Source organism: Equus przewalskii, chromosome 20, assembly GCF_037783145.1.
Source record: "Equus przewalskii isolate Varuska chromosome 20, EquPr2, whole genome shotgun sequence".
NCBI lineage: Eukaryota > Metazoa > Chordata > Mammalia > Perissodactyla > Equidae > Equus > Equus przewalskii.
The window spans coordinates 16,364,881-16,389,613 of NC_091850.1; the positions used below are offsets into that span (position 1 = coordinate 16,364,881).

The window sequence follows — 24,733 nt, forward strand, 5'->3', positions numbered from 1 at the left end:
AGGTAATTATGAGGTCTTCTTATTTAATGTGTTAATAAAAAAACACATATATTACTATGTTACAAATTTGTTTAATATTTTGATAATGTTGTTTTAATATAGTTGGGTTCCTTTGTAATCCTATACATCTTATTTATGCATTTACAAGTATTATTTTGAGAAGCGGTCTACAGGCTTCACCAGATGACCAAGGGGTTCACCATACCCAGGCACACATAAACACAATTAAGAACTAAGGGCAATTTTAAACCAAGGGCAACGTTCAGCTTTGAGGCTCAAACTAACTTCTTTTTGAGCCTTTGGTAAGAGTATAGCCTTAAGAATTAGGCATTTTTGAGAGAGGAAGGCAACTTCTTAAGTTACCTTCAGATGTTAAAGCAAAGCTTTAATGCTTCTAGGAAGGTAGTCCCTACCAGACAGGAAGTAGGGAAAGGCACATCACTTCTAACAAGTAAAATATTGTAGGGGTTGGGGGGAAATGAAAATAAGGTAGAGTAAAGGGCTCAGTTGTGAGTGTTCTTGGTGGAGCAGTACAAACACATAGATGGGTCTCATGAACCAAGGCCATCTGGGCTGGTGGCCTATTTCACCAGGCACAGCCTGGAGGAGGTTACAGGCCTGTAGCCTAGAAGCCTCATGTTCTGTTCAGCACCAACTCCAGAGTGGCAGAGAAGTCTTAACACTGCACTGAGGGTAGGCTGGGGCAGCTCTTCAGGTGCACTCCATACAAGTGAGTGCAGCATGCAGAGATCCAGAAGTTCACTGTGTCTCAGAGTAGGTGGTAAGGGGTGGGTATAGATGTATGGGGCTGGTCCAGGCCTGAGATTCAGATGAAGAAGCTTCTGTGCACAGGGGGACTTCAGAACCACAGGCAAACAACTGGGGTATGAACTTCAGGAGTAGGTGCCAGAATGATGCCCCAAAGCCAAGATAAAGCCAGTTGTCCTGCAGTAGATAGCAGAGGAGGGATAAGATCACAGCAGACAGTCCAGAGAAGACCATAGGGCAACACAAGGACTGCTCACATGATTCAGGAGCCCCTGCCCAAGACTCTGAAGTCACATAAACCCTGCTCATATACCCAGACACCATCTAAGCAGGAGTGGGAGAAAGGCAGGAACTCTGAAACAGTAAGCATGTACCCCAGAGACACTGAATTAGCTAAAAGACACCATAAACCAGAAGAAACTAAGACAATGTTAACAAATGTAAGTGCTACCCACTCCTCCCCTTTCTCAGCCCTACCTGGCTTTCCAAGGGAGAGGGGATTTTTGAAATTGATTAACTTGATTATAGCAAATAAAGATGCTATTAATTTTCTCTGCACATCTGACTAATACTGTATACATTTCAACTCTGTCAGAGGTTTTACTTTCTAATAGGAAGGCAGTAGTAAAGGGTTCCAGAATGGGTGGCATTCATTGTTTTGTTTAGGTTTGAGATTTTTTGGATTTGTACATACATTCACATATTTGCTCTACAAAATGCACACTGACCACATGGGTAAAGGAGCCCCTGGGAACGACAAACAAGAGTGAGGGAGAGCTAGGTGCCTCCATGTTGTGTCAACATTTCCAGCTCTTTCTTGAGAAGCTGCCTTCCTCTGAGTCCTGCACATGAACCTGAACCCTGCAGGTGACCCCTCAGTCAGCAGTTAAGTCAAAAGACTTTCTGTCTTTGCTACTTGCATGCTGAAAACCATGACAAAGCTGGTGATCTCTAATTCCAAATGATTAAAAAGACCAAAGTTAACCGAACCTGAACCAAATAATACTGCATTATTAAGTGGAGATTAGAAGCTAGACCAGTAACACATTCCTCGAAGAGCCCACACAGCTTGAAACTCTCCTTGAGGATTCCTTGGGTCAGCAAGCAGAATATTAATGATTTGACACTTCATAAGTGCCACTGGGAACATGGAAAATCCTACAAGACAGCGAACCAAGGGTCAGCCAACAACGCCCCTGGAGGAACAACTTTCACACTGACCGACTCACTCCCTCTTTCCATGGCTCAGAGATAATGGCTGTATGTGTGTGTGTGTGTACATGTGGGTCTGTCTCTAGTCCTTTGGTCAAGTTTCTTACAAATAGTCATCCAATGTTAGCCTGCCCCCCAACCTCCATTTCACTAATACCTGTCACACTAACTCTTAGCAGGATTTCCAAGGTGATCCTTTGCTGGAGATCAAGGACACAAAAAGCCTTTCCCTATCTCCCCAGAATATTCTTTGGTCTTGTACTACTCTCATTACGGCTCCCTACGCTTTTTTTTTTCTTTCTATTTCCTTCTTCATTCTCACGCCACCATACATTGGCTGAATCCAAAGCTAGCCACCAAAAAACTAAGGCAGGAATAGATCCTCATGGATCCAAATATAGCCCTACAAAACCTTGGTGAACCATGGTCTTACCAGTTTTTCCTCGAATACCTGTCCTTAGCTCTTTCAGAAGCTTTGATTAAGTTATATAAAAGCCGTAAGTCAGTAAAGGAGTTAAACATCTGGGTTCTAGAACCATCAGTATCCCCAGGTATCAGGAGAAGAGAAGGTGGTTCTAAAAACAATTTTCCACTCCACCTGAGCTTTTTATGGAGTTACATTTGTTTTGCCCTTACTGTTTGGCACATGGCAAGAGACAGCAACATTCTTACAGAGGCCACTTGATATTGGTATAGGGAAGGAAAAAATTCTTTTTCCTTTAACTTCCTGGGTTCTACAGCTGGGGTCCTGCAAAATTAGACTGACGAAAGACAGATTAATAAGAGAAAAAGAGTATATTAATGCATGCAATGCATATTATGCAAAAGAAACCTCAATGAGGAATAACTCAAAGGGATGGTTAGAACTTGGGCTTATATAGCATCTTAAGGAAAAAAACAACAAATTTATAGAGAAGAGACAAGAAAAAGAAAAGAAATTTAGGTTTTCAAGGGTGGCAAACTGTGGAAAGGTAAAATATATGTGGGAAATTAATGGAGCAAGGTTTGTATCCGTGCAGGTCCATCTTGGCACCAACTTTCTGTCTTCTTCATGGCCATAAAACTTCCCCAGGAGAGGAGGTTTTCAGCAGTCCTCATTTTTCAGAAGTTTCTGCTTTTAGTCAGATAAAGGAAGAACCAAGAAGGCTTCATTTCTTCTTCATCTATTGAGTCTCATTTGCCTCCAGATCAAAATAACCCTTATGTCAAAGCAGCATATTTTGGGGTGGCATATTCTAATCCCCTACACTGGTATTACAGAAGAGATCAGTGATAAATAAAATGAATGCTCAGTAATACTTCCAGTGCTTATCAATATCTCCCCTTCCTGGACATATGAGAAGAATTTACTTCCTTGCCCCCTTGAAATCAGGCATGGCCATGTGACTTGCTTTGGCCTCTGACATGAGAGGAGAACTTAAGTGCTGGTGCATGATTCATCTTTCTCTCCTCCCTCTGCCCCTGCACAACCTGAAAATCGATGCTGAGCTGGTAATATATTAGGATGGTAGAGCCTGCATCAGCCTAGGTCCCTGCTTACCTGTGATGGACATATAAAGTTTGTTGTTTTAAACACTAATATTTGGGGCTTGCTTATTTCTGCAGCATAAACAATGCTCCCTGATTAATGTAAAAATAGAAAGCCTAGTCTGAAAATCTAGGATTCTAAGACTTGGAGGAGGAATTAACTTTAACAGTTTTGCTGCTTCTTCTTGTGTGTCCTCATGACATTCTAATTGTGCATATGTATCTCAGGTCATTTTAGCTTCGTTTTATCACAAATTAGGGGGTTGGGCGAAAATGGAATAAAAAGGACTAAGTCAACAAACAATATTAGGCTTTACTTTAACTTTCTTGCTTTACTTATGGTTACCCGTTCCAGTTTCAGTTATCTGGTGTGACACACACATCTGAACTGCCTTAACGTTATGTAACAGAACTGCCATGGCTGGCAGAGCTTACACATCTATTGTCCTGCCTTTTGACTTGCTGGCAACCAGCATGTCTATTTTAAATCTTATTCAACTTATCTCTAATTAGAATTCAACTCTTAAGTGGAAGGAAATTGTGACCAAGCAATGAAGGGCACTTCACCTCTGTTATATTTTTTACAAAAACCCAGTAGTACTGGACAGTACTCTTCATGACTGTCAAGGTCATGAGAAATAAGAAAAAAACTAGGAAACTATCACAGACCAGCAGAGACTAGCGAGACATGACAATTCAATGCAATATAGTACCCCAAATTAGATCCTGGAACAGAAAGAGAACATTAATGGAAAAACGAGTGAGATCCAAATAAAGCCTGTAATTTAGTCAACAGTAATCTGCCAAATATCAGTTTCTTAGTTTCGGCACATGTACTGAGGTATTATAAGATATTAACAATGGGGGAAAGTAGATGAGGAGTACACAAGAACTCTCTGTACTATCTTCACAATTTTTCTGTAAATCTAAAATTATTCAAAAACAGAATTTTTATTTTTAAAAAATAGGTAACTGAAGGCTAATTTGTCACTTGCACACATCTATCCTCCCACAGCTTCAAAAAACTACATAACTATATTCCTACATTTCTAGAAATAACTATTTCCCCTATTTTTAGAAATAAGGGGTAATAGTCATAAATTTCTTCTAAGAAAGATTAGGAGAATGTTCTTGCTTTTCAGAGAATTTCCCACATGTAAGAGGAGCATTTTTCAAAATTAAAAAGATGTTCTCAATCCCCCTTCTTTTCTCTACGCTCATATCACTTTGGTGCTGTTGCTGTCAGTCTTTTGAAAAGTGTCTTGAAATAGAAGAGTAAGGCTGAGCAGAGACCAAGGGAATGATAGCGCAGAAGGGAAGTAGGCTGGTAACTGAAGCCAGTTATGTAGGAGATGGTGTAAGTAAAAGGTGGTAAGAGGAGAAGACAAAGACGAAAGATAGGAAAAGACAAGCTGAGGGAAAAGGTGCTATGAGGCACATAATAAGAACTTTAAATTGGATAACTGGGAGCAATTGTTGATTTATGAGCTGGCCAGGAGAGGCTAAATGAAATGGGGAGACACAGGCCTCCCTGCCTATATTGTCTATAAAGCTCCTGGGTGCCACAGGTGTAACCCAAGGGGGCTGCAAGCCAGGCCATGCCAGGACAGAGGTCTGAAAAACATTATCTCTAGGTCATGACTGCTCTCTTGGTGACCCCCACTTACTACATGTTATGGGCTGAATTGTGTCCTCATTCAAAATTCATATGTTGAAGCCCTAATCCCGAGTACCTCAGAAGGTGACTGTATTTGGAGATAGGGCCTTTAAGGAGACATTAGCTAAAATGAGGCCATTAAGGTGAGCCCTGATCCAATCTAACTGTAAGAAGAGGACATTAAGATACACAGAGGGATGACTACATGAAGAGGAAGCAAGAGAAAAGCCAACTGTGAGCCAATGAGAGAGGTGTCAGGGGAAATCAACCCTGTGGGCACCTTGATCCTGGAGTTCAGCCTCCGGAATGATGAGAAAATTAATTTCTGTTAATTTAAGCCCCCAGTCTGTGGTATTTTGTTATGGCAGGCCTAGCAAACTAGTACACTACAGGATGCCTTCCCTACCTTCCCATGCCCATTCTTCACTTTTCCCCCCTCTGGTCTTAATTTTTTTCCTTTAATGTAAGATGTGATCAAACTAATGGACCTTAGATCTGGAAGGTACTGTATGGATATTAGGCCCATAGTCTTGAGTTGGACCGTTGTAGAAATACATTGTTTCATCATTTCCCACATCCTTGGAATTTATTACAAATAGTGCAAAAATTATATATTTTTGTTTTTATGTATTTACGTTTTATATGAAACCACTGCACTTAACACAAAAACTATTGAGATAAGCACTTATCATTACTCTAAAACAGTAGATCTTGACCTTTTGGGGGGGGTCATATCTCCCTCTGAAAATATGATAGGCCATCTTGCCAAATTTGCATATGCATAAGTATATACCAAAATGCACACGCCTACCCACACAAATTCAGGGAGTTCACAAATCCTCTGTTGCCCATGCACATGTGCCATGTCCAGGTGTCCCTTTGTTATCAGGTAACAATTCTTGTCCAAAGAAGGCAGTAAGAATCACATAATCCATAAAAGGCCACAGGCTCACCTACCTGCCAGGCTGAATTTGCAGAGTAGAGGGAGCATCCACAGTGTCCAGGCCCACATAGTCTTCTAGCTATCTCAGGCAGGCTGGTGAGAGAGCTGAATATGTCATCAGTCAAGAGTTACTGTGCTTCCTGTCCCTTCTCAACAACTCTATTTCCAGTGACAAACAGATTCTGGGGATTTTGAGAAAAGGTATTTTATTTATTTTTTTAACTTTTTAATTCTTTTTTTTTTGGCAATCATCACATAGATCCCTTCATAATTACTCTATCAACCCTAGTCAACATTTTATTTTGTCCACAATTCATTCCACTATGTAACATGAAAAGTATACTAACCACCAAGAATATATCCTCCGAAAAAAAGTACTGCCCTCTGGCCTCCGTCTCAGTTCCCAACATTCTGGCCAAATGGAACAACTAATAATTTCCCAAAAGCACGGTGGTATTTCACATCCCCATGCTTTGCCCATGTGGTTCCTTCTGCCTAGAATGTCCTTTCTCCCTTATTCTTGGCAAATCAATCCATCCTTCCAGACTTATCTCAAGGCTAACCTTCTCTAAATGCCCTCCCTGAACTCCCAGACAGGGTTGGCCAGCCAGTTCCTCCCTGTGCCCCATCCACCGTCCTTGCCATCTTTACTGCAGCACGTGACACACAGCATGGCATTTAGCAGTTTACCTATTGGCTTCTCTACATATAGGAAGCTTCCAAAGAGTAGAGCTTGTCTTACTCCTCTTTGAAGCCTTAGTATTTAAGACAGTGCCTGGTACATGGTAGACATTCACTATTGTTCATGGAATTAATTAGACTAAAAAGACTGTTGGCTCCTCATCATATCCCAGGTAAGATGGTGAGATAGTCTAAGGATAAGCAAATGTAAAAGCAATACCTCACTTTCAGGAAGAAATAGATGATGCTACATTTTCATCTGACAGATCATTATGGGAGGGGGGAAGAAGAGTTCTCAATAAAATTAATCATTTGAGAAAAATTCACATGCAGCATTTCTGGAGAAAACCACAAGGATAAAATTTTCTCATGTACAAACCAATTGAAATACCTAACTAACTGAAAATGCCTAAGACAATAAAGCAGAATGAGAACTTGGAGCTATAATAATAAAAATACTATCATGAAACAATAAGAGGCTGGTTACATATCAGCAATAGTTAATGACTGTTACTCAATAGCAGTAGCTATTCTTTCAAGAAATAACTGTTTTGATTTAAATGAGTCCAAAGTTTAAAGGGAAAAATTTTAATTTTCAATGAAAAATAAATGCGTTGTTTAAAAATTAATCATAATACTAATAGCATTTTTTAAAGTCTAATCATTAAAAATATTCTCTTAATTTTTTCCATCTCCTAGCCAGAAGGCATGCCCTTACAAGTCCCAAAAGTATACTGCAAAGGGAGGGAGCCAAACCATGAAAACTCTATAGAAGCTATGATGTTGACAGTCTCAATAATTGAATAAATGAATAATTACAGATGCTAAAGCTAAAAATGCTATTCTGGGTTTTGCATTTTATAAATCTTATCAATATTAAATGTTGAATAAAATATTAACATATAAAATATTTTTAAATTAATAGTAATTATTGCTTGACTCCTTTACAATGAGAATACTCACCTACTATTTGGGAAATTAAAAAAAAAAAAACCTCAAAGAAAATCAACAGTACTAAATTATATGTAGAGACAAAGCTGGAAAAGTTGCAGTAGTTGAAGAGTGTGGCATTCTAGAAGTTCACACTGCCTGAGTTCCAGCCCTGGCACTCTCACAAATTAGCTGGTGACCTCAAATATTCTCTTATTCATTCAGCACTGTGCCAGCCACACATTAGATGCTGGAATAAAAGAAGAGCCTGTCCCTGACTTCATTCTAGTTCAATGGTTTTTAAGAAGGAGAAGGGGGTCAGAGGACAGAGAGGATGTAAAATTCCAGGGTGAGCTACTGTCATTGATGGCTCTGTGTCATACCCCTCAAATGGGTTTGAGGAAAAAAAGGGTTGAGAACCACTGGTCTACTTGCAGAGACAGAAGCATGGACACTAATCACAAATATCACATGCTCAGTGCTGTAATTATAATAGTGCAAGGAGAGCATAGAGCATCTCAGGAGAGGAATGACAGTGGAAAGCCGATAAGCATTGCTATTATGACAATGCCCCTCATTCTAATGCTTGCTTACCCTCCAGTGCCTTTTCCACTTTCCCTGACACACCGGAGGACCACCTCAAAGTGATTGCTCATGGGTGGTAAATGCGAACAAATGTGGGGTGCCTCCCAGGAACTTAGAAATAAGTTCAATTGAGAGTTCAACTAGCAAAATCTGTGCACAAAGGTGACCCTAGTTATCTGTGGGAGTAAATCAAGAATATACGGGTAAATGTTCAGTTGAAGAGCTTGAGTTCACTCCAAACCCCAGGCAAGGAAAACTGGTATAATCTCAGAGTTGGATCTGGAAAATCATCATTGTCATTCAGCGGCAGGAATCTGTTCGACTAATTGAATCCTAAATAGAAGGAGATTTTCAGAACAGAAAGGAGAGGTCACCTCTGAATGTAAAACATCGATAGTTAAAAATAAAACAGTAAGTTGGCAGTGTTTATCCAGTACTATCTGCTCGAAGAAATGATGAAACTTCCTGTTACTGGAGCAATATATTCTATAACAGTGCAACCATCAGGCTCACCACAACCTTGATGAAAGACACCTCAAAACCCCAAATCTCTCTGATTGCTCTGATTCTGTGAAGCCTTCTCTGATTACTAATTTAGCAGAAGGGGAGGCCCTGAACAAGAGATGTGAGCCTTCTAGGGGGAGGGCGAAAGGGGTAAAGGGGCACAAAAGCATGGTGATGGATAAAAACCAGACTATTGGTAGTGAACACGATGCGTCTATACAGAAATTAATATTTAGTAATGTACACCTGAAATTTACACAACGTTATAAGCCAATATGACCTCAATAAAATACATAAAAACAAAAAAGAGACGTGAGCCTTCTAGTTATTAGAAAGACTATCCCCCTTTGGTTAAATACATCAGTTTCTTGAATCTTAAATGATGTGAATCAGCCTCCCCAAATCTGAGCAGTTCTGGGTGCAGCAACACTGTGGGTCACAGGAAATTCACAAAGATTATGCCATACTCTTGGGGAGAACCATCAAATCATTTCCTGCATTCCCTGGGTCATCAGCCCCAATTTTTAAAATGCAGCAGCTTTTAATAACTGGACTTCAATGAGGTCACTTCCTAGAAAGACACAGTTTCTCAATGGTAGGACCTCATTTGAATACAGCATTTAATGGAGGCCTAGAATTCTCAAACAACACTATGAATATTCCATGCTGGACTAAAGGACTCAGAATATACAGTGATGCCACTTAAGTAATTCGTGGGGTATTATCTTTAAAGTACTAGCTACTGTTTGGAGTATAATGAGTGGAAACAAATCCATGCAATTATTGCTGGCTATAGATAGTCGTTGGGGACAAAGCAAGGGGGAGAAAACAAAGGAGGAGATACTGCCTTTGCCAGTTGATGCTAAAAATTTCAGCATGTTAAATTATCCCTGCCTCCTCACATCCTGTCTCATAACCAAAGCAAAAGAAATAGAGTGTGGCTGTTCTACTTTCTAGCAATCCCCCACTACACACACAAGTGCGTACACACACACACACACCCCCACAGGCTGCCCTCTGGCAATTCAGTTCCTACTCAAAGCTGCAGCCTGGATGCTGTTTCATCTGCTTTCACTTGTACAAAATGTACCACTATGTGATTTTTCCCAGGTCTGGCCCTACTTTCATTCATTCATTCATACATTCACTCAACTAATGTATGCTGATACCCATTCTGTCCCAAGAACTGTGCACACTATGATATTGGGTTTTTAAATGATGAGTAAATTCGAGGAGGAGTAAATTCAAGATGCTGTCAGCTCTATCACTGGAAGGAAGGTAGCAAGCAGTTAGCTGCCTGGCCTTATTCAGTGTCCGCAAATTCCTTACAGACCAGTAGAATTCGGTTTATAGTTTTACTTTTATTGATCAAGTAGAGGGGTCCCCTGTTCTCATTCTCTTTTAAATGTAGATTTGGAGCCTGCAGTGATGATGATAATAATAGTAATAACAGCCTTTTATTTACAAAGCACTTTTATACATATTGTCTCATTTGATCCTTGTCACCTTTGAGGTAAATGAGGCAGATATTTTTAGATTGAATCATATGAAATTGCTATTTTCATAAGTTTAATAGTCAAATATTGGCAATTTTAGTCTAATAAACTAATACTATCCTTTCTTTTTGGATGAGGAAATTGATTACATACTCTGCCAAAGATGAGATCAAGAGTTATCAGTATAGTGCCTATAGTTAATAATACTGTATTGCATATTTGAAAGTTGCTGAGAGAGTAGATCTTAAAAGTTCTCATCACAAGAAAAAATATTTTCTAACTATATATGGTGATGGATGTTAACTAGACTTATTGTGGTGATCACCTTGCAATATATAAAGTATCAAATCACTATGTTGTACACCTAAATCTAATATAATGTTCTATGTGAATTATACCTCAATTTAAAAAAACAGCTGTCAGATAACTACATTCAGTTTCAAAGTCTATAAACCCATTTGAGGCACACGCTACCTTTGTACAAAGAACATTTTGAGATGGCAAGCAGGAGGATTGCCAAAACACAGTGATGATGTGACACTGAGACTACAAAATACCAATTGTGTTACATAAATTATATCTTGTCCTTCTAAAAATCCCTGTAGAGTTGGCATTATTATCTCCACTTTACAGATATGGAAATTGAGGCTCTGCAATATTAAGTAACCAGTCCAAAAATCAGGCAGTTTGTAAGTGGCATAGCTAGATTCAAACCCATGACTGTCTTATTCCAAAGCCTAGACTCTTTCTACCAAAATCAAGCAGTAGCTATTAGTGATTTACTCTTCCTCAGCCCTCCTGCCACAAAACACCAATACACACAAGGATTTTCCTCCATATCTCCTACGTCTAATTTTCTGTAGCCTAGAGTTTCAAGAAAGATAGATCCATTATGTTCATTTATTTTCCCCAGCCCCTGACCTCTGCCCCCCGATTCTCCACCACCACCCCAGCATTTTAAAATACTTACAGCCAAAATATAGATTCCCTGTGACAATCAACAATCAGTCTAGCTAAGGAGCAATTCATGTGGTGGGTTCTCACCCATAATTTCACTGAAGAAAGCAGAAAAAGACTCTTGCATAACAGAAAAAGAGGCCTAATTTGCAAGGGTTTGAGTTATCAGACTTCTGAATGAGTGTGGCGCTCACCTGCCTGTATCAGGCGGTGTCTCACAGATGTCCTGCTGGTTCACAGGATCCGCATCAAAGGTGCTCTGTCCCTTCTGCACAAGTCAGGACAGGGAGGGCGATTTGGAATTTATCTACAAAAAATCGTGTGAATATTTCCTCTCTGGTTGTCCAAGGGCTCTTCCTTTGCTTTTAAGCCCAGCCCCAGCCAGGGTAGCACTTAACCCACTTGTGCTGGGAAGTGAAGTGCATTACTGTAACTAAAAAAAAGAATCTGCCTCCATGGGACCACTCAACTTTACAGGAAAAGTGACATCTGAAAGTGCCATAAACAACTAAAAGGAATGATTAAATTTTAAATTTTAAATTCAGGAAGTCCTTACAAATGTGGTAATGGGTAAAATGCTGAGAGTATCTTTAGCTCGAAAAGAGAAAGATGTAATCATGTAATTACTTTTAAATGAAGAAGGAAATATGGTAGCTAACTCAGAAAAGAGGTTTACAATTCTTATTTATGTCTCAAGGAAAGCATACTGAACTGAGAGTCTGAAGCCCCAGCTAAGCCACTAATTTAGCAGATTATGAGAGTTAATGATAATTAATAATATGAGGAGCTCTTACTACGCATCAGGCACAGTACTAAGAACTTTGAATTAATTATCTCATTTAATCTTCACAACAATCCTATGACATCAGTAGTATTTTTTCCCCACTTTACAGATGAGGAAACTGAAGCCAAAACAATTGAGAAACTAGTCCAGAGGAAGTGGTGTAACCAGGAATTGAAGCAAGGCAGCCTGACTCAGTTTCCTATGAATCAAAGAGTAAAATTTGATGACTTCTGGGATCCTTTTGAGCACTAAAAGTTTACAACCTTTTGTAACTAAGTCATAAAATAGACAGACTAGGGAAGAGATTATGAGGCAAAAGGAAGGAAACCCAATCTAAACTTTAAAACAATATGTGCTTTCCAGCCTCATATGTTTTATTTTGAACCCACTCCCCATCTCCCTTAGGCAATGTTCCATAAAGTAAAAGAGGTTAGCAGAAATGAGGAGGAGAAAGAGAGGTAGTCTTCTACCTAGTAGATCATGAGATATTAAAAATCTCATTATAATGTACTATCTAGAATAGCTACGTTAGCATAAAAATGGTACTTCCTTAATTTATTCAACCAATATTTAATAAACATCTGTTATATGTGTAATACTGACTAAAGGTCTTGTGTATGAAATAGAATTCTGGTTAAGACATGGCTGACTGAACCTAAGCATTTATCTCTACTGTCTCAGGAAACTCCAGGAAAATTAAAGGTATAGGAAAGGTATAGAGCCACAAAACAAATGGGAGAAGAGACAATGAGAGATGTCAACACATTTTTGCAATATGAGAAGTGAATTGTGTGGTAAGTGAATTGGTAAAGACAAGAAAGCTAAAACCTAAGAACACCCAAACAGGATGCCAACAAGAAGCAAGAATTGTGCCATGGAATCTCATAATGGCTCAGGAATTTGAGACACCAGATAGCTATAATTGATCCTCATTATTCATGAATTCCGTATTTGCAAATTCATCTACTTTCTAAAATTTAACTTGTATCCACAAGATCAACACCTGAGGTGCTTTTGCAGTCATTCGCAGACATGTGCAGTGGTGAAAACCTTGAGTCGCCTGAAGCGCACATTCCCAGCTGAGGTTGAACAAGGCAACACTCTGCTCTCATACTGTACACAAGTGTCTTTTTGTTGTTTATTTAGTGCCACGTTTTTCAGGTTTTTGTGTTTTTAAAATGATTTTGCTTTTTAAAATGGCCCCCAAGCATAGTGCTGAAGAAGAAAGCTGTGATGTGCCTTATAGAGAAAATACATGCATTAGAGAAACTTTGTTCAGGCATGAGTTATACCGCTGTTGGCTGTGAGTTCAGGGTTAACGCATCAACAATATATTAAATAAGGTGTCTTTAAACCGAAACACATATAAAACAAGGTAATGTATTGATGGGTTGACAAAAATGTTGTGACCAGAGGCTCACAGGAACTCAACTCTGTATTTCCCCTAGAGAGAGAGGCTCAGTATGTATTCATTAATTCAGTGTTCGCAGTGACTTTATAGAACATAATTACCACAAATAACATCTGTGCAATATGGTAGATTAACGTGAACTGAAGGAAGAGAGCAACTTGAACCTGCAGGTCCCAATGAAGCTATGGCAGCAGGATTTTGTTGATAAGGGCTAAAGTAGGTGGTGGCAGCAGGGAAGGAAGAGATGGGGAAGGTCTGAGTGTGTAACAGAGGGCATAACAAAGCACAAAATCAGAAAGAACTGGGTGAAATGGATAATTAATAGACTTGAATAAAGTAACACTGAGGTTAGAGGGGAAGAGACTCAATCCACACACTCCAGTCTTTCAACTCAATTCCATAAACATAATTCAATGTCAGGTCCTGTGCTTGACACTGTGGAAACAAAGCCCAGGAAGGCAAACGCCCCACCCAGGAAAAGTTCACAACTTAAGTGGGAAAACAGACATGTAAACAAGATGCTATAAGCCAGTGGCAAGTGCTGTCAAAGAGGTGTGTATAAAGTGCTACGGGAAATGGGAAAGGGAAGCCATTAATTCCACCCTAAGAAAAGTGGATCCCAGAAAGTAATGAAGAGAAAGAGACATTTTAGTGGAACATGTCACTTGGAAGTAAATGCACAAAATTATAAAATAACAAATATTCCTGGCAGAGATGTGTAAAAGCCAGACACTTACTGGCACCTGGGATGGGGCCTAGAAGCCATGCTGGTAGCCTTTGACTACACTTCCTGTAGTGGGTCGAATAGTGGACCCTCAAAAGATATGTCTACCTGGAACCTTAGAATATGGCTTTATTTGGAATAAAGATCTCTAGATGTGATTATCCTGGATTAAGGTGGGCCCTATAGCCAATGACCAGTGTCCTTATAAGAGACAGAAAATGAAAGAGAGAGAGACACAAGAGAAAAGCTATGTGACTACAGAAGCAGAGACTGGAGTGATGCACCTACAAGCTAAGGAACACCAAATGCCAGAGCCACCAGAAGCTAAGAGACAGGCATGGAACAGATTCTCCCTCAGAGCCTCCAGAAGGAACCAACCCTGCAGACAGCTTGATTTTGGACTTTTAGCCTCCAGAACTGAGAGAGAATAAATGTATGTTGTTAGCCACCAATTTTGTGGAAATTTGTTACGATAGCCCAGGAAACTAATACACCCCCTGTCCCAGGTCACAAGTGATTCACAGGCCAGGCTGACCCATCAGATTCTCTCACCTAGGTACATGGAACTGAGTCAGCTAGATGGTAGTGGACCATGGGGCTAACAGGTCATTGGTGCTAGCAGCCATATTTTAGATGTGCAGGAAAAGAAAGAAGGTTAAGAGGAGACTGACGGAAAGCAAAGAGAGAAGCAAGGGTGATAGTCCACATGATGACATACAGTTCAATACCCGACTTCCCATATGCTTGTGTGGAACACACGAGACCCTGATGTATTCCCTGCCTACGATGTCCATGACATTATCTGTTATATCACTGCAATAATCTGCTGATTAAAGTTAGATTAAAGTTCCTTGCAACCAGATTATCCCCAATTTAACAATGATGTTTGGGAGAAATATAGTTGTAAGAAAATATAAGGAAGTGGAAATAAAATAGTAATTACTAAACAGATGAATAATTTCAAAGTGCAAACTGATCAGGACAGACAAAATAACAATTGGGAAATTTTACCAATACAAAGGCTCTCTGAATAGAAAGCAAAGAAGTTTTCTCTTATAACACAGCATGTTGTTTCAGGTCCCAGATTGGATATTCAAATCAGGGGAAATGATGAAAAAGGAGAGACTATCAAAAGGCGAAGAGACTGAACAAGTACAGCTCTACTGACCACCATTTATCCCTCCATGGGGTCGATATTGTGGTGCTCTGCCCTGATCAGGTCTCAATATCTTATATACCAGCTTAATTACCTGATTCCTTCAGTCTCTAAATATCTATTAGCATCTAACACATGCCAAGGATTATGGTAGGCCCTGTGATACAAAGATGAAGATCTCAGTCACTAACATTCTGTGGACTAGGTGTAAGACAGACGTAGAAATGGGGAATCCTTACATAATGAGAAAAATACAGGACTGAGGAAAATGGAATGTTTAGGGAAAGCATTTAACTTTGCCTAGGAAGTTCAAAGGCAGCTACATAAAGGAGTAAACATTTGAGCTAAATCATGAAGAATGAGTAGACAGACGTACACCAGCAGAATAAGGCATCAAGGGGCATTCCAAATAGAGACTGCACAAAGTTGAGAAGGTGGAGAGAATGACACTTGCAAGAGCAGCAAGTCCTTCAGGCAGGGACCAGACTATGATGGTAGGAATTTTCTGTTCTGCTTACTGGTAAATCCCCATTGTTAAAATCTACACTCAATAGTCAGAATGGAAGTTCACAAAGGCAGTGATTTTTTTTTTTTTATCACAGTAAAATCCATGTAGCTTAATCCAATGGTCATTTCCTAGACCTCATCTTTGCAGCATTTGACACAACTAATCACTTTCTCCCTGATACTCTATCTTCTCTTGGCTTCCATGCAGTTGGGTCCTGGATGTTTAACAAGCTCTCCAAGAAAAATCTTAAAAGCCCTGATTTGTAGCATTTGCTGATGTCTGTAGTATAAATAGTTCTACCATGGCCAACTTTAAGCTACCAATGTGACATCACTGAATGCGGAGTTGGAAACAGATGTGCAATAGCACACATCATTATATGGTATTTCCACCATACAGATACAAAAGACATAAATAATCTCGAGAGCATAGACAGTAGTAAAATGTAGTAAAATAATTAGAAAGTGATTGACCATTACTTTTATTAAAACAATTTTTTAAATTAAGTTTATATAATTTTTAATGATGGCCATACTTGACAACCAGCTCACTAAATTCTAAGCTGGCACGAGGACACCACTGCTTCCAGAGCACCGTGCTCTACTGGTTTTCCTCCTGCCTCATGAGTGTTCTTTTCAGTCACCTTCACTTAGGCCTCCTCTTCTCCCTGACCTCTACCCTCTACGTTAAAGTGTCCAGGGCTTAGATGGAAGGAGATGAGAAGAGGGAGGAATATCTACAAACGAGTTATTTTAATTTTATTTTATAGTTGTATATTTTATGACACTGAAAATAAAATTTTATTTTACTATTACTTGCATAATCTTTTTAGCACTTATGGCATCTCGAGCTGTGCTGTCCAATGCAGTAACCAAGTGGCTATTGAGCAACTGAAATGCAGCAATTTCAAATTGAGATGTGCTGGAAGTGTAGGATACACACCAGATTTTGAAGACAATACAAAAAAAAGAACGTAAAATTCTCATTAATAATTTTTATATTGCTTACATGTTGAAGTAACATTTTTAATACATTGGGTTAAATAAAATATAATTAATTTTACTTTCTTTATAAAATGAGGCCTTTCCTGTTGGATTATGGCTGCTTTAGTTTTAACGCAGCCTTGCCTCTACCCTTCTTTTCCCCTACTCCTCCTCTGAAAATCTTCAGCTATACTATTACTTTTATCTTCTCAAAGGTTTGTAAGTTTTACATTATTTTACTTATGACATACATGCTTTATCTATACGTTGATTTTAAAACAACAAATAGCATTTATAATACTAATCAATAATTACAACAGAATCAAGTAGTGTTTTGCACATATAGAAAAAGTAACATAATCCCATTTCCCTCAAACTACAACGCCAGATTGTTTCAAGAATCAAAGTCAACTGGATTATCTTTTCCTAAACTCTAAGGTTTCCTCAAAATAATGCCACACTTTTTCTTATTTAGACGATGACTTTCTAGTAGAGCTTTTTATTTTTCCTGAAGTTTTGTTTCCTATTTTCTTGTTGACGTGAGGAGCCTATACCTTCATCTAATACTAAAATCATCCAAATTCTTCATTACACACTTTGTTAAAGTAAATCCATTTTAAATCCACTTTGTTAAAATAAGTCCTCTTGGAGCCATCTGCAATGAGATTTTGGCAGCAGGAGCATGGATGCAGCAGGAGGAATGCATGGGAAGTGAAGAGCAGCATGTCTCTTGAAAGAAGCTTAATTCTGAAATTAAGGCTGTGAAAAATGGATACATTGGTGGGATGCCTGATAGAGGAGAGGGTACGTGTTTATTTGTCCTCTCAGAATGAAGAATGAACTTGACTGCAGATGTGTTTGTAGATTGGAGCCCTTTCCACCGATGGCCTCTGTCTTCCCTCTAAAATAGGAGAAATGGCCATCTGCTAATAGAAAGGATTTAAAGACAGCAGTAACATTTTGGAATAGCTAATGAGAGGAATGTACGAGGAACCAGATCCTGCTGAGGACAAAGACAGCTGAGTGGAAGCCAGGATCCCACATGGCTGAAAAATGAAACATTCTTATTCTCAGATGCTCATTGCTGAAAAATATATTTATTTCTATGGCATTCATCTCAAAACTTAAGCCCTTTCATATTATTTCAAGAGAAAAGACCTATGGCATCAAATCAATAAATATTTTCCTGTCACAGCTCGAAAGAAGATAAGTCTGTTACTGTTTCTTTAACTAAACTCCTGACTCCATCCCTCTTCCCACTTTAATAACTACCGCAGGGTAATTACACAGCTCATTGTTGAATCCCATACTCCAACACCTGGCAGCTCAGCTCGCTCTCTCCAGCTCAAGTGAGTGCCAGAAGTCACTACTCAAACCAAGCACAATGCAGTAAAGTAATCTGAACACAAAGCATGGAAAAGTCAGAGGTTCGTAAGAGGTTTATCAGCCAGGATTTCTATATTGTTCTTGTTTTCTGTGTACAGAAGAAAATGTTGAGCAACTACTACTTATTAAACACTGAGTTGGATGTGCTAGACATGTCAAAACTCATTAAACAAATGGAAAAAATTCATAACACTATAGATATATATTTGAAAGACAAAATATTTGGTTCTTATGAAACAGGAATTCAGGGAAGAGAAGCAGAACCATGAACTATAGTAATCTAGGAAGACTTTTGTGAAAGAAGTAAGACTTGAGTACAGCATTGAACTACTAAAATTTGGGTAATTAGTGGAAAAGACATAAGAATGCTAGAGTATAGGATCCCTATTCTCAAAGAATAGAGAGTCCTTTTTTCACACTCAGGACCCCGTTGCTGGTTAGATTTTTTTGAAAGTTAGATGTGTATGCCCCTATAAGAACAAAACAGCTTTCTTTGAAGAGTGACATGGAATGGGATGTATGATTTGCAGAACTTCAATCTTAATTTCTTTGACTACATTCATTTTCCTTTAGTTTATATTCCCTGAATTCAAACCAATGGATTATAGAAAGAGCAGCTTGAATATTTCCCCCAATAATTGTTTAGCTAAACCACTATGTGGCAACTGACAAGCAACTTGACCAGAGTTACCAGCCTTTGGACTTGGAAAGAGACATCTTCCAAAAAGGTACAGCCATTCTGCTCTAAAAAACTGGACGCTGAACGCTTATTAGAAATAATTAAGTTTTAGAAACAAAGTAGCTTTGGAAGCCTGGCTTCCCTCCACCTGTTCAATTACATTTGTTTATTTACTCAGCCTCACGTTCAATTCTACCTACTTTCAAATAGGTTTGATAACATTTTCAAACCATAAATATTTCTTGAGCACTTTCTCAGTGCCAGGCAGAAGTCCCTGCCTTCCTAAACCGTGTAGTCTAAAGTTAGTCTAGACTCCAGAGTTACACTGTCAATATAGTGACAAAAGCCAGCGGGTGCAACTGAGAAACTGAATTTTTAATTACACGTAATCAAAATTTAAATTTAAAAACTGAGACTTGATTCAGCTATTGGGAAACTTTTAAGTCTGTTTGGAACAACTTGGGTATGTGAGTCTCTACTGGGTATGTGAATCATAATGTAATGTGTATTTTATAAAATCTAAATACTGATCAAGTATTTCCAATGAAAACAGCATTCAAATTGAAATGTGAGGTAATTGTAAAATATGCAACGGATTTCAAAGATTTAGTACAAAAAAGGTAAAATACCTCAATAATTTTTATATTGATTACATGTTGAAATGATATTTGGGATATATTGATCACATATGTGGCTCACATTATATTTCTATTGGTCAGCAGTGCCCTAGAGCAACAATTTCCCCAAGGAAAGCTTAAACACAGAGCTTCTTAGGATGATCTACTGCAGCTCAACTCATGCTCCTTTTCTTTCTGTTTCCTCTCTTCTTTCTTCCCTTGCTTTCTTCTTCCTCTAACAATGATGTACACTGGACTCTTAAGAGCTAGAAAGATTGCTGACCCAGGGTTTAAATGATTTAAGGCAACCTCTCTCTTATTGGTTGAGGATTTTAACTACAAAAGAAAAATGGAATGACTTTAGCAACTCCAATGTATTAGGAGTATCTTAGTAGCTCAAGAGAAAGGTGTCAAACAGCTTTGCACTTCCCCATAGACAGTCTTAGAAGTAGTTTTCTAATAAGTCACTAAAAACTACTTAAACACTTTTTTAAAGTTTTAAAATCACAAAGTCCTGAAATATTAATTTTATTACTTTATTCTAAATTACATTTATCTTATAAATATCAGATATTAGACAGATAAAATTATAATGGAGAAGAGCTTTCACCAAAGCATTTTAAGCCTTCACAGAATGGATTTATTAAGTTATCATTATCTGTACTTCCACAGTCACTCTCTAACTCCTACAGCACAGTCAGGCTACAGACAACACAGACTGCGAAGGTGTCTTATTTAAGATCCTTTAGCAGTTTACACAGATTCCTTGCTATCTGAAGCAGATCAGGAAGTTAGTCTTTGTTCTGACTGACTTTAGTACAGAATCCATTAACTGTTCCTGAGAACATCTCATTTCATCAGTAGTGGCAGAGACTGCTAGCTGATTCCCAGCTTTCTGGGCACGCAGATAAGGTTACATTTCCCAGTCTCCTTCACAGTTAGATGTGACTAAGTTCTCAACAGTGGAATGTGAGAAGAGATCTATATGCCATTTCCTTGTTTGATCCATAAAAACCTTCCATATATTTACCTCCTTCTTCCTCCATCCCCACTCTTTCCCTGGCTTCATGAAGAGCAGCATAAAGATCTTGGAAGCCATGTATCAAAGACTGCAGAGCCACATGACAGAAGAAGCCTGGAGTCCTAAGTAACTATTTGAGAGGCCATCTACCTACCAGGAACACCCTCCTTAGATAGTCGGGTGAACAAAAACATACTTCTACCTTGTTAAGTCACTGAAGTTTTGGGGGTCGTAACCTCAGCTACTATCACTCTAAGAGACATAATCAGTGACCCAAAGGACTGTAATTTAGCCAAAAGATAAACCATTTTCACAACTCTTGGTGTCACCACTCCACTGACCAGAAAAATAGCACCCCATCCCTTGATTCCATCTTTTCTCCACCCCCTTTTATGACTCAGGTGTATTTTTTGCAAGATCATGACTGAGTAGACATGTAAACAGGTGAAAAAAGAAAGAAATGGCCAACAGACGTAAGAAATCAGGTAAATATAAATTAAAAATCACAGTAAATGGCTAGAATTAAAAATACCAGCAATAACAAACAATGGTGAGGATGTGGAGCAAATGAAACACTCTTACAATGCTAGTAGCTACGTTAAATGGTACAAGCATCTTAGAAAACTCTTTGGCTATTTCTAATGAAGTTAAATATATACTTACCCTATGATCCAACAATTCCACTCCCAGGTACACGCCTAAGAGAACTGAGTGCTTATTTCACCAAAACACTTATAGAGAAATAGTCATAGGAGCTTTATTCATAATAGTAAAAAACTGAAAACTTAAATGCCCATCAACAAGAAATTGGAAAAACAATTTGTAGTATATTCACATGACAGAATACTGCACAATAAAAAGGAACTAACTAATACACACAACATGGATCAATCTCACAGATGTTATGTTGAACAAAAGTCAGACACAAAATACTCTATGACTCCATTTAGATGAAGTTGAAGAACACGCAAATCTAATTTATGGTGATAAAAATCAGAACAGTGGTTGCCTCTGGGCAAGGGAGTTGACTGGAAAGGGGCAAGAGGGTGATGAAATGTTACATATCTTGATTTGGGTGATGGTTATAAGGAGTACGCATAGGTAAAAATTTAAGCCATACACTTAAGATTTGTGCATTTCGTTATGTGTAAATTTTATTTCAAATGAGAAAACTAAAAAGTTAACTTGTCCCAGAATACAAAATTAGTAAACAGTTGAGCTGGGATTCAAACTTAGGCCAATTTGAGTCTTTTCACTAGAGTAGGGTTCATTTTCCTACCGAATTTTTCTATACAAAGATGAGAAAACGATGAGAAGTCTCTATTATTACTTAAATACACAATAAGCATCATTCATGTCGTATATTTTATTCATAACATCCACAATATGATAAACTGTACTTATTTTGGCACCAAAACATTCTATATTCTAGTTCGAATGCTGATATTAACTTTGTGGCACTATACCAACAGTAACTTTTTATGGAATTGAAATAAATTGTTGGAACCAAACTTCCCACCATCCCAGATGACTGGTAACCCAGTAAGATAATTCAGCTGAAGAACAAACATGTTAAGATGAAATTGTCAGAATATGCATTTCCTTTAACTGGCAAGAACACATTAGCTTATTGGCATTTGTGAATTATCATTAATAAATCTCCAGTGGTTGAACATCCTAAGATTGATGAAACAATTTACAGATAGACAGTAAGATGCCAAAATGTCAATTAACAAGCATCACTTATGCCTGTGTGATATTTATAATATTCAACCACTACAGTTGCAAATATGATCTCTAGCTTGTTTCTCAAGAATCAACTATGTAACATTGAGAAGGCAGCTAATGCAATATTAGAATAAGACTTGAACATTAAAATACCAGTGCACCAGCATTCAGCTATGATACCCTGCATTCTTACACAGGATGCCTCTCAAAAAATATTTTATTGTGGGGCCAGCCCGGTGGCGCAGTGGTTAAGTGTGCACGTTTCACTTCGGCAGCCCAGGGTTCACCAGTTCCGATCCCGGCTGCGGGCATGGCACTGCTTGGCAAGCCATGCTGTGGTAGGCGTCCCACATAGAAAGTAGAGGAAGATGGGCACAGATGTCAGCTCAAGGCCAGTCTTCCTCAGCAAAAAGAGGAGGATTGGCAGCAGATGTTAGCTCAGGGCTAATCTTCCTCAAATAAATAAATAAATATATATATTTATACATTTTATTGTAACAGCACGCAGTGTGTGACTTCTCCACTGGATGCAGATGAACATGGAGAAAAATCCCCTTCTTTTTTATAAGCAAACTGAGGCCTAAAATAGAGCAATGATACTGCTAGGCATCACACAAGTCAACAAATAAAACCAATGTTAAGGCTACTTCAATTAGATCTTTATTATGAAGCATCATGCCCACCTTGTTATACAGGAGCTTCTCCTATACATAAAATTTTTAAGTATTTTTAAGCGTTTTGATTTCTGTTGAGAATTTTTATCCTCCACAGGGTAACTCTCCCCCTCCCAAAAAAACTGAAAACGAAAATCAAGTTAAAATAGATATATCCAAGACTTTGGGATAATTAGTAAGTTCATACATTAGAAGGTGAGGAAAAGTTGGGTTTTGTCCTGAATGGTGAAAAAGAATCCTACAAACACATGAGACTCCAAATCTAGAAAACACTAACTGATGGAGACAAAAGGAATTCTCACACAAAACTCCCCACAGAAAAGTAAATTCGTGAGGAACACGATGCAGTCTATACAGAAACTGATATATAATAATGTACACATGAAATCTGCACAATATTACAAACCAATATGAATTCAATAAAATCATTTAAAAATAGATATATAAAATAAAATTCCAATGCCCTACTTTGACGGTTTGACAATCACTCCCTAAATTATAGCTTCAAACAATTAATGAATCACTTAGGTAAAGGACTAAAGAATTTACCTGAATCGCCATCCCCCAACTCTAGGACAAATCTCACTTGCTCACTTCAATCTCCAGCGTCCGCAGTGTCCCTGGCACTAACCAACCCTGTTGTCCCGTCCTCTCAACTTGGAATTCCTCACCATCTGTCTCTAAAACAGGAGTCTTAATTTCCGGTTCCTGGGCCCTGGGGGTGAGTCTATGAATGAAGTTTACATAAGTTGATAAATCCCCTGAGATGTTACGTAAAACTTCGGTCTACAAATTATGTGACCAAAAAGATTAGGAAGTGTAATTCTAAACGGAGAACCCGAGGAAAGCCTGGTCACTCACCTGGATGCGGCCGGCCCAAGCTCCTGGCGACAGGAACCCCTTCGCGGGGGCTCAGCCCAGTTCCCTGGGTCCCATCGGGCCAAACTCAAGCTCCGCCCCGGGGGAAGGCTCCCGACGCCCCACGCCCTCACTAGCTGTCATTCCCAGATGCGGAGCGAGCGCTGCCAGATCACGAAGAGCGGAAGGACCACCCGGTCACGGCCGCCCCTGGGAGCCGCCTGCACGAGGAGCCGGACGCAGGTGGAAGTTGCTTTCCAGCACTGGCAGCTTCACAGTACCACTGCCGCACACAGCCGCCGACTCCCGAAGCTTGGCTCTCTCCTGGCCGGATTGTAAAGGGCAGAGTGCCCTTCCTCACCGCCAGGGCCTCGGGATGTAATGCGAGTCCATTCCCGACTAATTTACAAACGAGGTGCGCGGGGCGCGGTGGGGTAATCTAAAGCCCACAGTGACCATAGCAGCTTCTGCCGACCATGGCATCATGCGCGGTGGCGAGTGGCTGAAATTTTCAGAGCCATTTTCAACACACTCAAAAAGCTATGAAGAGCACACAAACCAAACAAATGAAAAGCTGTCTTCTCTCACATTAGGGGACCAATTAAGAGAGAACTATGCAAACAGCACAAGTGTAAAGCTATGGGGAAGGTGGGAGGGGTCAACTTCTGATCAATGCTGCTGCCCTCTATAAAAATGTTATCCGCGCTGAACAATTAAATCAGAAAAACAGTTATTACTCTACGCCAAGACCCTTGGGACAGATGGAGTACCTAGGTCGTCTACCTGTATGAAATCAGCATCATTCACTTCATTCACTACCACCATTGCCCCACACGTATAGCTGACCTTGATATTCCACATTTTGAGCTTCCTACCTTAGCTTTGGCCAGAGCCTTAGACTCGTTAAAATGTAAAGGGAACAAAAGCTAAGCTTTATTATTCAC

General features: G+C 39.1%; 1 protein-coding gene across 7 annotated transcripts in view; it reads right to left on the reverse strand.

The window, feature by feature from the left end:
- IL31RA (interleukin 31 receptor A) overlaps positions 1–23,923 on the reverse strand; it is an 81,309-nt gene extending 57,386 nt beyond the window's left edge. For 3 of the 7 annotated variants that reach the window (XM_070587561.1, XM_070587564.1, XM_070587557.1), the window contains exons 1-2: positions 11,455–11,592; positions 6,122–6,289 (exon numbers count right to left, since the gene is read on the reverse strand). In XM_070587561.1, coding sequence (XP_070443662.1) covers positions 6,122–6,176 — 55 coding nt within the window. In that variant the 5' untranslated portion in view covers positions 6,177–6,289; positions 11,455–11,592. Of the gene's footprint in view, positions 1–6,121; positions 6,290–11,454; positions 11,593–23,480; positions 23,608–23,792 lie in introns of those variants that run through there. The other 4 variants (XM_070587562.1, XM_070587558.1, XM_070587563.1 and 1 more) reach the window with 3 other exon arrangements.
- Positions 23,924–24,733: the final 810 nt, after the last annotated feature.